Genomic DNA, 14,205 nt, shown 5'->3' with positions numbered 1-14,205 from the left:
GTACCCCACTTGTTTTTAATGCATTATCGGCAGTTTTGGAGTCTTTGGTATCCCGGGTGGAGGTGGCCTGTCAGGGACGGGGGTCAAGAAGCGACCCCCGCCTACCCCTATTTTTTATCTGATACTTCAGATACGGATTCGGAGCTGGTCAATGCAGCTGCAGGTCCCTCTTATGGGGCTGTTGTCTCAGGCAATGTCTCCTCAGCAGTGAGGAGAACGTTTCTGCCTCCGCCATAGCACAAGAGTGGTGGATGCACTAGTTGTGTCCGTCCGGGAAACCTTTAGTCTTGAGGTTACACCGGCAGAGGTAGCTGAGACTGAAATTCTTTTTTGGTACTTGTTGGCCTACCAAAAGGGCGAAGGATTTTCCTTTACCCAAATGGGGTCGTTTTGAAACGAACCCCTGTTATTTCCTAACGCATGGAGGGCGGGCGATAAGGCGAAACCCTCCAAAGCCCCTTCAGAGGGTTTTTCAAAGGGCGCTGGTCGGCTAAACAAAAAGTCCGGCTCAGCCAAGCCTGAAGAATACAGCCTGATGCGCCCCTACCCATCTCTGGGGTGGGGGGATGTCTTCACCGGTTTCCGGATCCATGGCTTGCCAGAACCCCGGACTAAGGGGTTCGCGAGGTCATACGGTCAGGATACATGATCGAGTTTCGATCACTTCCACCGGTACGATTCTTCCCTTCTAACATTGAACGGTTTCAGGGGTTCTATTCGAACCTGTTCACAATGCCCAGGAAAGAGGGCAAGGTGCGTCCAATTCTGGACTTGGGGAAAGATGGAGTCCATCCAAACAGTGGTGGCCTCCCTGCATCAGGGGGAGTTCCTGCCGTCCATAGACATTTAGGATTCCTATCCTTGTATCCCCATCATCGCAGGACATCAGCGTTTTTCTTCGCTTTCCCAAAGATCATCCCTGGTTCCCACCAGGAGACTGAACTATCTGGGCCTAATGTTGGATACATCCTGGGCAAGAAAGTTTCTCCTTGCGGAGAAACTCCAGAAGGTTCAGTCAACGATTCAGATGTTGCTGTCCGTCAATTGGCTGGGACTGATGGTGGCCTTCTTAGAGGCAGTACCATATACCCAGTCTCATACCCGAATTCTCCTGAAGGAGATTTTTTTCTAATGGAATCAGAATTCCGATTTCCTGGACAATCGGATCCGGTTGAGCGAGCGGACCAGGAAGTCTCTGATGCTCAACCAGGGGAAGTCATTCCTTCCGATAGCATCCAGGTTACCAATAGGGTATCGGAACTGAGAGCGATCAGATTTTGTCTGATTTACTGGACCGAGCAGCTCTAGAGCAGCCCGATTCGGATCCAATCGCACTATGCCACGGTCGTGACTTATGTCAAGAAAGGGGCACTTAGAGTGTCCTGGTAGCCATCGAAACGACTAGCATCTTTCATTGGACGGAACAGTTTGTTCCGGATCTCCCAGCAGTGTTCACTCCGGGGGTGGGAAATCGGCAGGCAGATTATTTCAGCCATCAGATTCTGGATCAAGGGGTATGGCCTCTTCATCCAGAGGTTTTTCACTAGCTGTCCCTTCATTGGGGCACCCCGGATGTGGATCTGTTGGCACCTTAGCTCAACAGGAAGGTGCGGAGGTTTGTAGCTCGCACCCGCGATCCTCTAGCGGATGCAGCAGAAACACTGATCGCCCCGTGGGAGCAGTATCCGCTACGGCATGCCTTCCATCCTCTCAAGTTACTGCGGGAACTTCTTCGCAGGATAGAGGTGGAGGAAATTACAGTTATTCTGGAAATTCCGGACTGACCTCGTCGAGCCTGGTACGCCGACTTAGTGAGGCTAGTCGCGGACGCCTCTTGGAGACTTCCTCTCAGGGAGGATTTGCGGTCTCAGGGACCGATCTTCCATCTTGCTTTACAATCGCTGGCTTAATGGCCTGGCCATTGAGACCCAGGTACTGAAGGACAAGGGAGTGTCAGCTTCAGTTATTCCTACCTCCTAGTTAAAGCAAGGAAAGCGACTTCCAGCACAGGGAAGTCTTATATGGCGTGGTGTGAATCTTTTGGATTTCCCCCACATACCTATTCGGTGACCCGAATCTTGGTCTGTCTGCAACAAGGGGTTGAGCAGAAACTGTCCTTGAGCACTATCAAGGGTCAGGTTTCAGCGTTAGCAATCTTCTTTCAGAAACCTTTGGCTAATCATTCCTTGGTGCGGAATTTCATCCAGGGGGTGCGACATCTGGCTCCGCCAGTGCGCGCACCCTTACCGCCTGGGATCTTAATTTAGTGTGGTCGGTTCTTCAGAAACTTCTCTTTGAAGATATTAGGGAGATTCCCTTGCTTACATTATCCCAGAAGGTGGCCTTCTTGGTGGCCATTACTTCTGCACGCAGGGTGTCAGAACTGGCCGCATTATCTTGACGTTCCCCATATCTGGTGGTTCATAGGGATAAGGTGGTTCTTCCAGATCCATCCTTCCTTCCTAAGTGGTTTTCAGAGTTTTCATCTGAATAAAAAGTTTGTGTTACCTTCCCCGTGTCCTAAGACTAGCCATCCTTGGGAGTTTGCATTACACTCCTTGGATGGGGTTCAGAAGGATACACTTGACTACTACGAACTTGTTTTCGTAAGACGGACTCTCTTCTTGTGATCACGGATAGCCCTTGAAGGGGGTTGCCTGTGTCTGTCGCGACCATATCTAGATGGACCAGTCAGACGGTGGTACAGGCTTATTCTATTAAGGGTCGGAATCCTCCGTTCCCTGTTAAGGCGCACTCTACTCGGGCGCCTAGTGTCTCCTGGGTCTTCCGCCATCAGGCGTCAGCGATCCAGGTTTTCAAGGCGATGACTTGATCGTCGGTTCATACCTTTACAACATTTTATAAAGTTGATGTGATGGCATCGTCAGATGCCTCTTTTGGCCACAAGGTTCTGCAGGCCGCAATCTGAGGAGACTGTTGGTCTACCTCAAGGGTTTGTTGGGTGTTTCACTTAGGTCTTATCTTTTTGCTCGATGAGTCCTTGATGCTTCTGGTTGGCTCCGGTTGGGCCTTCTGGATTTTGATTTCTGTTATCCCACCCCTCATTTGTGGTACTGCTTTGGGACGTCCCGAGTTGTTGTTAATCAACAAGGACTACGTCTGTCAATGAGCGACAGAGAAAAATGTATTTTTGTAAAATCTTACCGTAAAATCCTTTTCTCTTAAGCTCATTGACAGACGTAGTACCCGCCCCTCTGTTTTTGAGTTGGGTTGGGTTAAATTCTCTAAACACTGCTTTGTGACATAACTGATTTGCTGTAGCAGGAAGTGAGAGGATATACCCTCTGGGACTGCCCCTAGGGTGTGGCCAGAACGTTTTCTTTCCTGTCTAGTCCTACTCCTGTAGAGGGCAGTATAACCCGAGTTGTTGTTAATCAACGAGGACTACGTCTGTCAATGAGCTTAAGAGAAAAGGATTTTACGGTAAGATTTTACAAAAATACATTTTTCCTTCCCTGTGTCCCAGGCCTAAACATCCAAAGGAAATTGCCTTGCATGCCTTGGATTTGGTCCGGGGTATTAGGATGTACCTGTCAGCTAGAGTCTTTCAGGAAGTCCCTCTTTGTGCTCACGGATGGACCTCGCATAGGGTTGTCCGCTTCCTCTGCGACCATTTCCAGATGGATCGGACAGACTGTGGGTCAGACCTTTTCCATCATGTGTCAGGTTGCTCCTTTCCCTGTCAAGGCGCACTCTACTGGGGCGCTTAGTGCCTCTTGGGCTTTCCATCATCCAGCATCAGTGACACAGGTTTGCAAGACGGCCACCTGGTCGTTAGTGCACATTTTTACAAAGCTTTTATAAACTGGATGTGTTGGCATCTGCGGATGCTTCCTTTTAGCGGCAAGGTTTTGCAGGCTACTGTTAGAGGACATGATCCTCTTTTAAAAGGTGTATTTTTTTTTTTTTTTTCAGGTGGGCTCCAGTTTTAGTTGGGCCCCTGTTGCTTGGTTGACTACTGTTTAGCCTTGGCATTTTTTTTGCTGTTACCTACCCCTCATGTTTAACACTGCTTTGGAACGTCCCAATGGTCAAGAATAACAGGAGCGGTCTGTAAATGAAAAAAAGAGAATGGATTTTTTGTCTTACCGTAAAAATCCATTTCTCTGATGTTCATTGACTGACACAGCACCCACCCCTCTGTGGAGTTCTAATTCTCCTGACACTGCTTGTAACAAAACTGACTGACTATAGCAGGAAGAGGGAGTATATCCCCTGGGACTGCCCATGGGGTTTAGCCAGAAGGTTTTTCTGCCTAGTGTCCTACTCCTGTAGGGGGCAGCATAACTCAATGGTCAAGAATGACAGGAGCGGTGTCCATCAGTGAACATCCGAGAAATGGATTTTAGTGTGTGTATTTTATTTAAATGTTTTTTTATATTCTCATATACTACATCCAATCAAATAGTGAAGGCTAAAACATTGACCATAATTAATTTCTTCGAATATGCTCCTCTTTGGTCTAAAGCTACAGGTAGGACAAAGCCTTTCCTCACTCCTGCTTCTGTGATCATTCGAGCTAGAACATTGTAACCTGCAATGGGAATGGTAGGGGGCTTGTGTGAGAAGACCTGTGTACATGGCCTATTCAGCCATGTAGCATATCTGAGACAAGGCCCATTTTAAAACCTAGTAGTACACCACTAAATATATGGGATTGGTTTTACCTGCCAAGTAGCGTAGTCTGTTATGATGCTTATTGAACCTATGACTGTCTGTCTTTCTAGAATGAAGATGCCCTCAAGAAATGTGTTGAGGATTACCTGGCCAGAATTAAGAAGGAAGAGCAAAGATATCAGGCACTGAAAGCACATGCAGAAGAAAAATTAAACCGGTATATAAGCTATATTGGGTGTACGGATTGTCATTGTCTAAGCAAAAGCTGTGCGTAATCTACAAGTTAAATTCAAGAAGCGTGAAGGATGGCAACTGGACAAGAGTTAGAAGAGTTACACAATGCCCCCAGCTTATATTTCCTCAGATAATCAAGGATGTAGAGCTCACAGAAAGGGAGATTGCCAGAAAAGGGTGTTTATTAAGCATCTGAATGCCTACTCTGCTACAAATGCCTACTCTGCTCCAAATAACAGGATCAGATATACTACTTGGATGAGGTAGCATTCCGTTGTCCCCAAGGTAGTGGTGTGTGTGTGTGTGTGTGTGTGTGTGTGTGTGTGTGTGTGTGTGTGTGGGGGGGGGGGGGGGGGGGTGTGTATGAGGGGATCAGAGCTTAGGAGCACATGACCATTTAACTATTGTCCAAACTTGGTGTTTCAGCTGAAGAGAATAGGTTGGGTCATCTATATACAAATCTGCGCAATTGAGGGGTCGAACTATAAAAAGAGCAGGGGAATCTCGATCAGATGGTGCAAAGACATACCTGAATTTCTGGTGCGTTCCACCACTGAAAGAGGGAGAGACTAAGTCTGTTTGTTCAGCTCCAGGGACTGAGTTGTTTATCAATGACACTGAGGTCCAGTAAGAGGTTTAAGTAGCTGGGTATCCATCTCCCTTGACCTTAAACTGTTTAACTCCTCATAAAGGGTTATTAGATTTCACTTAATTTGCAGGTTTAACTATGGGTGTGGGGGGGGGGGGGTAGACTTGGAGTAATATCCAAAACCGCTAAAGGTCTGCAGGGTGGTGGTCAAGGAGACCTGAGCAGTATTAAGGTAAAGCAATGCATCGTTGGCATTTAGTGATAACTTGTACTTCAGTGCCCCTACCCACAGACCACAAATGCATTGGTTGCCAGAGGTTCTGTGGCCAAATCAGGGCTTCCACCTGTCTACAGGCCTCTATCTGCCTCCCTAATCAAAATAAAGAGGGTAGACCGAACATTATGGGTTTAATTTCACCCGGTCTTACAGGCTGAATAGAGTAACTTGACCCATTGGATACATTTTAGTCACACAGATATCTGGCCATCTGAATGAATTAATCAAATGCTTTCTCTGCCTCAAGAAGCGATTTAACTCCGATATGTGACCATTTTAAGTCTCAGTACCTAACAAACTCACTGTGGCATCTGCTTCTGTCTTGATACAGAGCTAATGAGGAAATTGCCCAAGTAAGAACCAAGTTCAAGGCTGAAGCAGCAGCACTCCATGCAACACTACGCAAAGAACAGATGAAAGTCCAGTCCCTGGAGCGCACTTTAGAACAAAAGGTAAGCGCCCCCCCCCCCCCCCTTTCTTGTGTATTAAGGGACACAGATCTTTAACCTTTTAAGTTAACTGCTGCCTACAGGATGGGATGCTAGCAAAAAAACTGTCAACCCAGGGTAACACTTCGTTCTACCAGCATGCCACACTTTTTTTTTTTTTTTTTCCCTAGAGTCCTGAGAGAATGAACTTGTCTTCAGCTTTGCTGTGTAAAGGCTGACATTTGTTGCTAGCTTGCGACACCGTTTTGGAGTTTTGCATCCAGAGCGTATTGAACTGGATGTTGCAGGGATAATTTAGGTGTCTTCAGGCACTTCTAGTGGCTCTGTTGCGTCTTGCAGAGTGCTTACTGAGAGTGCTGATATCTGCAGCTTGGAGTCTGTCCCTTTTAGGAGTCCGCTCTAGCCAATTTGGGTGTAGCTGCCAGCTCTCCATGTGTGGCTGAGGCTTTTACTATCTGTTGCGCTTAACTGGCTTATTTGGGCAACAAAGTTTTGTGTATTCTGATCAGAGGCAACAAATGCTCCATTTTCCTCTGCAGATTATGCATCTGATTTACCAGTGGCCCAAAACCATTGGCCGCAGAGACAGTCTGTCTGATTCTGCGTTGATCCATTCCTTGACTGAGGTTAACCTTGAATTGCAGGATTTAAATTAATATAGCAGCCATCAGCAGAAGGTCTTTGCATTAATAGTAAGTACTGTCCCTTGTGCATGGTTTTTTGGGGTATGACTTTTTATCACCAGCCACAAGTGTAAGCAAAGCCTATGGGTGCACCCAGTTTCTCACTTCACTGTCTCTAGGTGGCTTAGACCATCCAAGCTTATGGTCCAAAGGATCCAGTTCCACCCTTTTCTGCCAAGGAGCACTCTACTGAATTTGTAAATGCCTCTTGGGCTTTTTGGCTTGAAGCAGTGGTTTTCCAGATTTGCAGGGTGGACGTTCAGGCTACACCTAATTCCAGCTTCAAGCGTAAGGTCCCTTAGTCAGCTCTTTGATCATGTTATGCTGCCTGAAGTCTAACCATTTTGCAATGAGTACAATATTTCTGTATCTTAATACAGTACAGGATTTGGGTTATATGCAGCTACCATCACTTGATTGGACATTGGCAAATCAGTTTGGGCCACCCCCAGAGTGCACCATATAACCCCCCCTACTACTTGAGACCAGGTTTTTGCTAGTGTGGTTAGGTGATGGGACCGGTTCAGCTTTTTTTTTTTTTTTTCCTCTCTTCGGTCTTTGTCTTAACTTCTGCTTCCTGACCTGGGCTACCTAGCTGTTTTCAGATCATTTTAGGCTCTGTGTGTTCCTTGGGGACTTTACTCAGACCCCACTGTAATATCTCCTTTGGACACTGGATCCTGCATTGGTGCTTACCTTGGCAATGGCTAATGTGTAGTTAGCTGCAGAGTGCTCGACAGGTTCAGGGCCATGGCCAATTTGTTTTGGCAGGGGGATATAGTCACTAGGACAGGTGAAGGCTGTGTCTTTTATATTTCTTTCGTTCATTGATGGACACCACTTCTGGTATTCTTACCCCCTACAAGAGTAGGACACCAGGCAGAAAATAATTCTGGCTACACCCATGGGCATTACCGGGGGGTATATTTCCTCTCTGCTATAGCCACTCAATTTTGTTCCGCCTAGTCATGAGTAAGAATCTAGTTCCTTGCTGGGATCTTTGGTCCTGGCAAAATATTACTTTCTCTTACGTCCTGACAGTTGCAGCCTGTTCAGTCAGCCTTCACTAGTGGGTAATGGTGCCCTCTGCAGGAGTAAGCTAGGCAGTTTGAAATTTTTATAAACTTTCTATACTTAGACACAACTCTAGGGGGGCCGTCCCCAGTCACTATCCTGATCCAGTTATCACTGTTCCTCAGTTTTATGCTGCCTAGCGTCATGAGTAGGCTAGCTCTTCCCTGTTGAGACCTAGTGTCTGTTCCTTTTTTTTTTTTTTTTTTTTTTTTTTTTTCCTTAAAAAAAAAAAAAAAAAAAATTCTTTTGAAAATAGCTTTTTATTTCTTTCACTATCGCTAGTTAGGAATTTCCTGGAGGACTACAAGGGACAGCAGAGCTGGGCCTCTCACTGGATAATGTAGATCCTTATGGAGTCCCAGCCTGCCAACGAGCGTCGCAGGTCACTGGTGCACCCAGGCCTCGCAACGACAGTACCCCCTCGGGATGGGGACGAGCCTGCGGAGGTCCATCTTTGCCGGGGGTGTCTCAACTCCGGAATGACCGCGTTGCTAGCATCCCTCCTTGGCTGACGGCACCCCACTCAGGGTCGTAGGTTTCCCGTATCAGAGCGGTGCCTGCATCCTTTGGATTGGTGAGTACTACTACCCCCTTGTCCCTGGGACTAGGACCTGTAGAGGGGTTCTGTTGGCCCACTCTTAGGGGATGGCAGTGCTGGTGGTCTCTGTGATATCCCCCTTCTGGCTAGCGTGGGAAGTTTCCCTCCCTCCCTGGCCCTGCCGAGGGCGCTGTGCGGTGCACTTGCTGTACCTGGGGGCATGGGGGGCTCTAAAGCGCCCAGGGGTTCTCTCTGGGGTTCCCTGTGGTGGCCAGATAGTGCTTGTGTGCTTTATTTGGTGCCGTTTTTAGCGCGGCGGCCGTCTTGGGTGAGGGCAGGCTGGCTGGGCTCATTGTAAGGGCAACAGCCATTTTAGCTCCCTGTTCTGGCGACGATCGGGCGCCATCTTGGGTGTGAGCAAACGCCTAGTAAGGGCGGCAGCCATTTTGCCTGTGATTCCTCCCATTGACTTTCATTAGGCACCATTTTTTGTGGCTCAGGGCGGGCATAGGCCTGTAGGGGGTAAGGTCACTTCCTTCCTCTCCTTTTCACTGAGCAGCGTGTGGAAAACACTGACACTGTGGGGGATTTTTCTCTGTTTTCTCTGGCATTATCATGTTAAAGCGTTTTTCTCTTGTGGCAATTACCTTCTCTGAAGGGCTCCACAGGTAGTGCAAGTTGTGGTGGGGGTCCGCAGGAACCGCCGTTTTAAAGGGCCAGCGTCCCATTAATTTTAAATTCCAATGGACTCCCAGGATAACAATTCCCCCACAGACCTGGTTGTGGCTTCAGGTACTCCTGAATCCTCTTCCATGGCTTCATTATATGCTGCTCTTGCGACTTTGGCACTCACTGTTCACAGTGCCCAGAAAAGTGGGAAAAGTGCGTCCGATTCTGGTCCTTAAAGAGGTTGTAAACCTCAGAATTTTTATTTTTTTTTAAAAAAACACCTGAAAGACAAACTCATAATGAGCTAGTATGCATCGCATACTAGCTCATTATGAAATACTTGCCTTAGAACAAAGTGCCGACTGCTCAACTCTCTCATGGGTGACATGTTGTCGCCCTTCTTCCGGGTTTGCGGCATCCGGCCATCTGATTGGCTGGAGCCGCGATGATGTCACTCCCGCGCATGCACATGGGAACCGACTGTCACTGCATGGGGCTCTGAAGGAACAGCACGAGCGGCCATTCTTCAGAGTGCATGCGCCAGTGATGTCACTGGCTGCATGCAAAGCAAATATCTCCTAAACGGTACATGTTTAGGAGATATTTACAGTACCTATAGGTAAGCCTTAATATAGGCTTACCTTTAGGTACAAGTTGCAGAGGAGGGTTTACTTCCTCTTGAAGTCTCTGAACAGTTTTGTAAGGGTACAAAAGTTCAGAATGGGATCCATCCGGTCGGTGGTGGGTTAGTTCAGTCCGGGGGACTTTCTGGCCTCCATTGGCTTGCAGGATGTGTATCTGCACATCCTTATCTGCGATGGTCTCCTGCGGTACCATTGCTTCGCAGTGGCAGAGGAGCATTATCAGTGGGTGGCGTTGCCCTTTGGCTCCAGTGCTGGCTTCACTGCGTTTTTAAGGGGATTGCGGTCCTCTATTATCTGAATGACCTCCTGTTAAGGTCGAGCTCGTGTGCCACTTTGAACCGTGAGGGACAGGTCGCTCGCCAGACACTCCAGGAATTCAGGTGGGCCGTCAACTTACAGAAGTTGTCTCTGCTTCCTTCGGTTTGCCTCCCGTACCGGCGTAAGTCTTTCTCCCGGAGGACAAGCTCCGGACCTTACAGGGCGGGATCAGGTCCCTCGGGGATGCCAATCCCTCCTCTCTGCGGGCCTGCATGCAGTCCCTGGGTCTGATGGTTTCAGCTTTCGGGGCTATCCCTTTTGCTCAGTTTTCACCCGAGAACTCTGCAAGCACAGTTTTTTTGCCAGGTGGGGCAGAACGCCTCAGTCGTTTGGACAGGAGGATTTCTCTGAGCCACCTTGCAAGATCGGATCTTTTTTGGTGGCTCCTGTCACCAAATCTGACACAAGGCAAGTCCTTCCGGCCTCTGCTGTGGGCGGTGCTCACCACGGATGCCAGCCTGATGGGCTGGGATTGGAGTTCTGGGCACGCTCTGTGCCCAGGGGTTGTGGTCGGCGGAGGAGGCTTCCTTGCCGATAAACGTTTTGGAGCTCCATGCAATCAAGCTGTGCTTGTTCCGTTGGTCAACTCGGCTTCAGGGTTGCCTGGTTTGGGTACAGTGCCGAGCAGCCAGGGAAGTGGCCGTGATGGTCAACTCGGCTTCAGGGTTGCCTGGTTTGGGTACAGTGCCGAGCAGCCAGGGAAGTGGCCGTGATCCTATTTTGGGCCGAGACGCATGTTCCAGCGATTTCGGCGGTCCACATTCCAGGTTTGGACATCTGGCAGGTGGACTATCTGAGTCGCCTGGACCAGGGAGAATGGTCCCTGCAATGGACTCTGGGCGTAGATCTGTTTGCGTCCCATCTCCTCAAAGTGGTGGGAAGGTTCGTGACCTGAACCCGCGATCCTCTGGCGGACGCCACGGACGCGTTGGTGGTGCCTTGGCATCAGTACTGGCTGATTTATGCCTTCCCTCCATTTCTGCTGTTATCCAGGTTCCTCCACAGGTTGTCATCTAACGGATTCAAGTCATTCTGGTGGCCCCAGACTGGCCGCACCAGTCTTCGTACGCAGGCATCGTGCAGATGGTCGTCAAGCCTCCCTGGCGGCTTCCGCTGAGAGGCGATCTACTGTCTCAAGGGCCGATCTTCCATCCTGCTCTGCAGTCTCCGGCTTTGCGGCGTGGCTGTTGAAAGCCAAGTCTTGAAGTACAGAGGCCTCCCGAATGCTGTTATTCCGGCCTTATTGTAGACTCTGAAAGCTACTTCTAGAAAAATTTGTCATCGCACCTGGAGGGCGTATATTGCCTGGTGCGAGTCGCATGGTTTCCATCCCCTGCTCCTTTTCGGGGGCGAGGGTTTTGGCCTTCCTTCAGGAAGGTGTGGATCAGCGCCTGGCGCTAACCACGATCAAAGGTCAGTTGTCAGCTTTGGCCGTTTCTTTTCCAACGTCCTTTTGGTGACCACCTTGATTCGCATCTTTATTCTAGGGGTGCGGCCTCTGGCTCCCCCGAGGGAGGCTCCCTTGCCTCCCTGGGACCTGAATCTAGTTTTGTACGTTTTGCAACGGCCTCCCTTTGGGAACATCAGAGAAATTCCTCTGCCTTTGTTGTCCTAGAAAGTTGCCTTTCTGGTGGCTATCGACTCTGCTCACAAGCGCTCCAAGGAATTTGCCTTGCATTCCTTGGATGTAGTTTGGGCAATCAGGGTTTACCTGTCCGCCACGGAGTCTTTTAGGACGTCTAACAAGGCTCCTTCAGCATGAAGGTGCGCCCTCACCTGTATCTGGGGTGGGGGGGCGTCTTTGCTGGTTCCTGCATCCGTGGACTTCCCTGGTACAGAACTGGGTCCACAAAGTCCTAGGATCCGGATACAAGATAGTGTTGTGCTCGCCCTCCGGAAAGGTCCTTTCTCTCAAACGTGCGACTATCCCCAGTCCGCTTACAGGCCCTCTTTGGGGCGGTGCAAGATCTAATGATTCAGAGGTGATTGTCCCTGTTCCGATTGCAATACGGTTTTAGGGGTTTTTACTCAACCTGTTTACAGGTCCCAGGAAGGATCGCAAGGTGTGGCCAATCCTGGACCTCAAGGCACTGAACTGCTTTGGGCGGGTGCAGAAGTTCAGGATGGAGTCCTTTTGCACAGTGATGGCCTCCCTGCATCAGGGGTATTTTCTTGCCTCCATAGACATCAAAGATGCCTACCTTTACATTCCAATATGTTTCGGTCACCAAGGCTTCCCCCCGCTGTCAGGACGTGCTTCACCTTGTTTTCTTGTGGTCCTGTTGGCAGTTCTATCTGTTGCCCACCCCTCAGACTATGGGATGTCCCCAAGGTATAAACTGACTACAGGTCATGTTCTGTTGGATAACTTTGACTTGCCTGTAAGTTCCTTATCTTGGACAACAAGACATGGGCCCCCATGTCTTGGTCACTTTCTATTGCTCTGGGGGGCAGTCCTAGAAAGTTATGTCCTGTAATCCCAAGATGAGTTATTGACAGGAAGTCAAAATTCCTATTTTTAGAGGTCTACCTTAAATGTCCTTTCTGCTTTTCAGTTCACTTACTGATCATACAGCTGTATTTACTACTTAAAATGGGGTTATCCATTTTGAGTGGAGTGTGACAGTTTAATTGTCCTCTGCGGTCTGTGAACTTGCTTGGGGTATTCTTCCCTGCCATGTGCCACCACCCTCCGCTATCTGTTTTGCTATGGGGGACAGACGTGATCTTTGTTTTTAGAAGGTGCCTCTTACAGTATGAATAAAGCTATATTTCAATCGATAGTTGTGAATTTATTTTCACTGTTCTTACTGAGGTTTTTCCCTCTCTCTCATTTCAGGCAAAAGAAAATGATGAACTTACAAAAATATGTGATGACTTGATCTTGAAGATGGAAAAAAGCTGAGAAGTGGTCCCAGCACTTTTTTGTACAATATTGTTTGTGTTGTAGCATTGTTTTGTCCCTTTATATGTTAAGAACTAATAAATAGAATTTTTAACTTAACTCGCCCTGTTGTCCATTGGTTACCATTTTAAACCTGTAGACCTGTGTATAAAAGGAACCCCAGGGGGCTGATAATACTTACCTGTCACTGCTAGCTGTCTTGTCACATTGACTCGCTGTAAAACATGGAATCATTTTACAACAATATTCCAGTTAGACCTAATCTGATATGCCGATTCTGACAAGTGTGTGACTTAACTCTAAAACTAGCTTTTTTAGTATAAGGGCATCAGTGGCAGCCAATGTGTATACTTTGTTGGCATCAGAATAGTCACCCTAACTTCTAAAAACTATAGAAGCTGCCAAGATGACCCATTTTATTATTTTTTTTTTTTTTAAGGTACCTAAAGCAAGTGGTCTCCATGTTTGCTTATTCAAACATTTTTTTCTCTATCATTCACTGACGGCTGCAGTGCTCTGATGCTTATTAGTAGGGTTATACTGCCCCCTACAGGATTAGGACACTAGGCAGAAAAGAATTTCTGGCTACGCGTATATGTGCAGTCCCAGGAGTCAGGAGTAAGGACCTAGTTCCTTGCTGGGATCTCTGGTCCTGGCAAAAAGTGTTTTTATATGTAGATAATTAGTTTCGGGGCATGCTCCTAATGAGACGGACGGTGTCCTGTGGGAAAATCCTCCCAGATTGGATGGACCGAAACATAATGTCCCAGAGATGTTCTATTGGATTTAGGTCAGGTGAGCATGGGGGGTTATTCAATGGTATCCATTCCTTCATCCTCCAGGAACTGGCTGCATACTCTCGCCACATGAGGCAGGGCATTGTTGTGCACCAGGAGGAACCCAGGTCTCACTTCACCAGTGTAGGGTCTAACAATGGGTCCAAGGATTTCATTCTGATGCCTAATGGCAGTCAGGGTACCTTTATCTAGCCTGTAGAGGTCGGAGTCCCTCCATGGATATGCCTCCCCAGACCATCACTGACCCACCACCAAACCGGTCATGCTGAATGATGTTACAGGCAGCTAACCTTCTCTACGGCTTCCTTAGACCGCTTCACTTCTGTCACATGCTCAGGGCGAACCTGCTCTCATCGTAAAGGCACAGCACGCCAGTGGCAGACCTGCCAA

General features: G+C 48.3%; 1 protein-coding gene across 1 annotated transcript in view; it reads left to right on the top strand.

The window, feature by feature from the left end:
• TACC3 (transforming acidic coiled-coil containing protein 3) overlaps positions 1-13,059 on the top strand; it is a 93,700-nt gene extending 80,641 nt beyond the window's left edge. Inside the window, exons 14-16 of the mRNA XM_082273912.1 lie at positions 4,749-4,855; positions 6,070-6,190; positions 12,953-13,059. Of these exons, the coding sequence (XP_082130038.1) occupies positions 4,749-4,855; positions 6,070-6,190; positions 12,953-13,018 (294 nt within the window). The 3' untranslated portion in view covers positions 13,019-13,059. The remainder of the gene's footprint in view (positions 1-4,748; positions 4,856-6,069; positions 6,191-12,952) is intronic.
• The last annotated feature ends 1,146 nt before the right edge of the window (positions 13,060-14,205 follow it).

The sequence above is a fragment of the Pelophylax lessonae genome, assembly GCF_965119305.1.
Source record: "Pelophylax lessonae genome assembly, chromosome: 1".
NCBI lineage: Eukaryota > Metazoa > Chordata > Amphibia > Anura > Ranidae > Pelophylax > Pelophylax lessonae.
The sequence above is the reverse complement of the archived record's forward strand: the minus strand, read 5'-3'. Positions and strand labels throughout refer to the sequence as shown.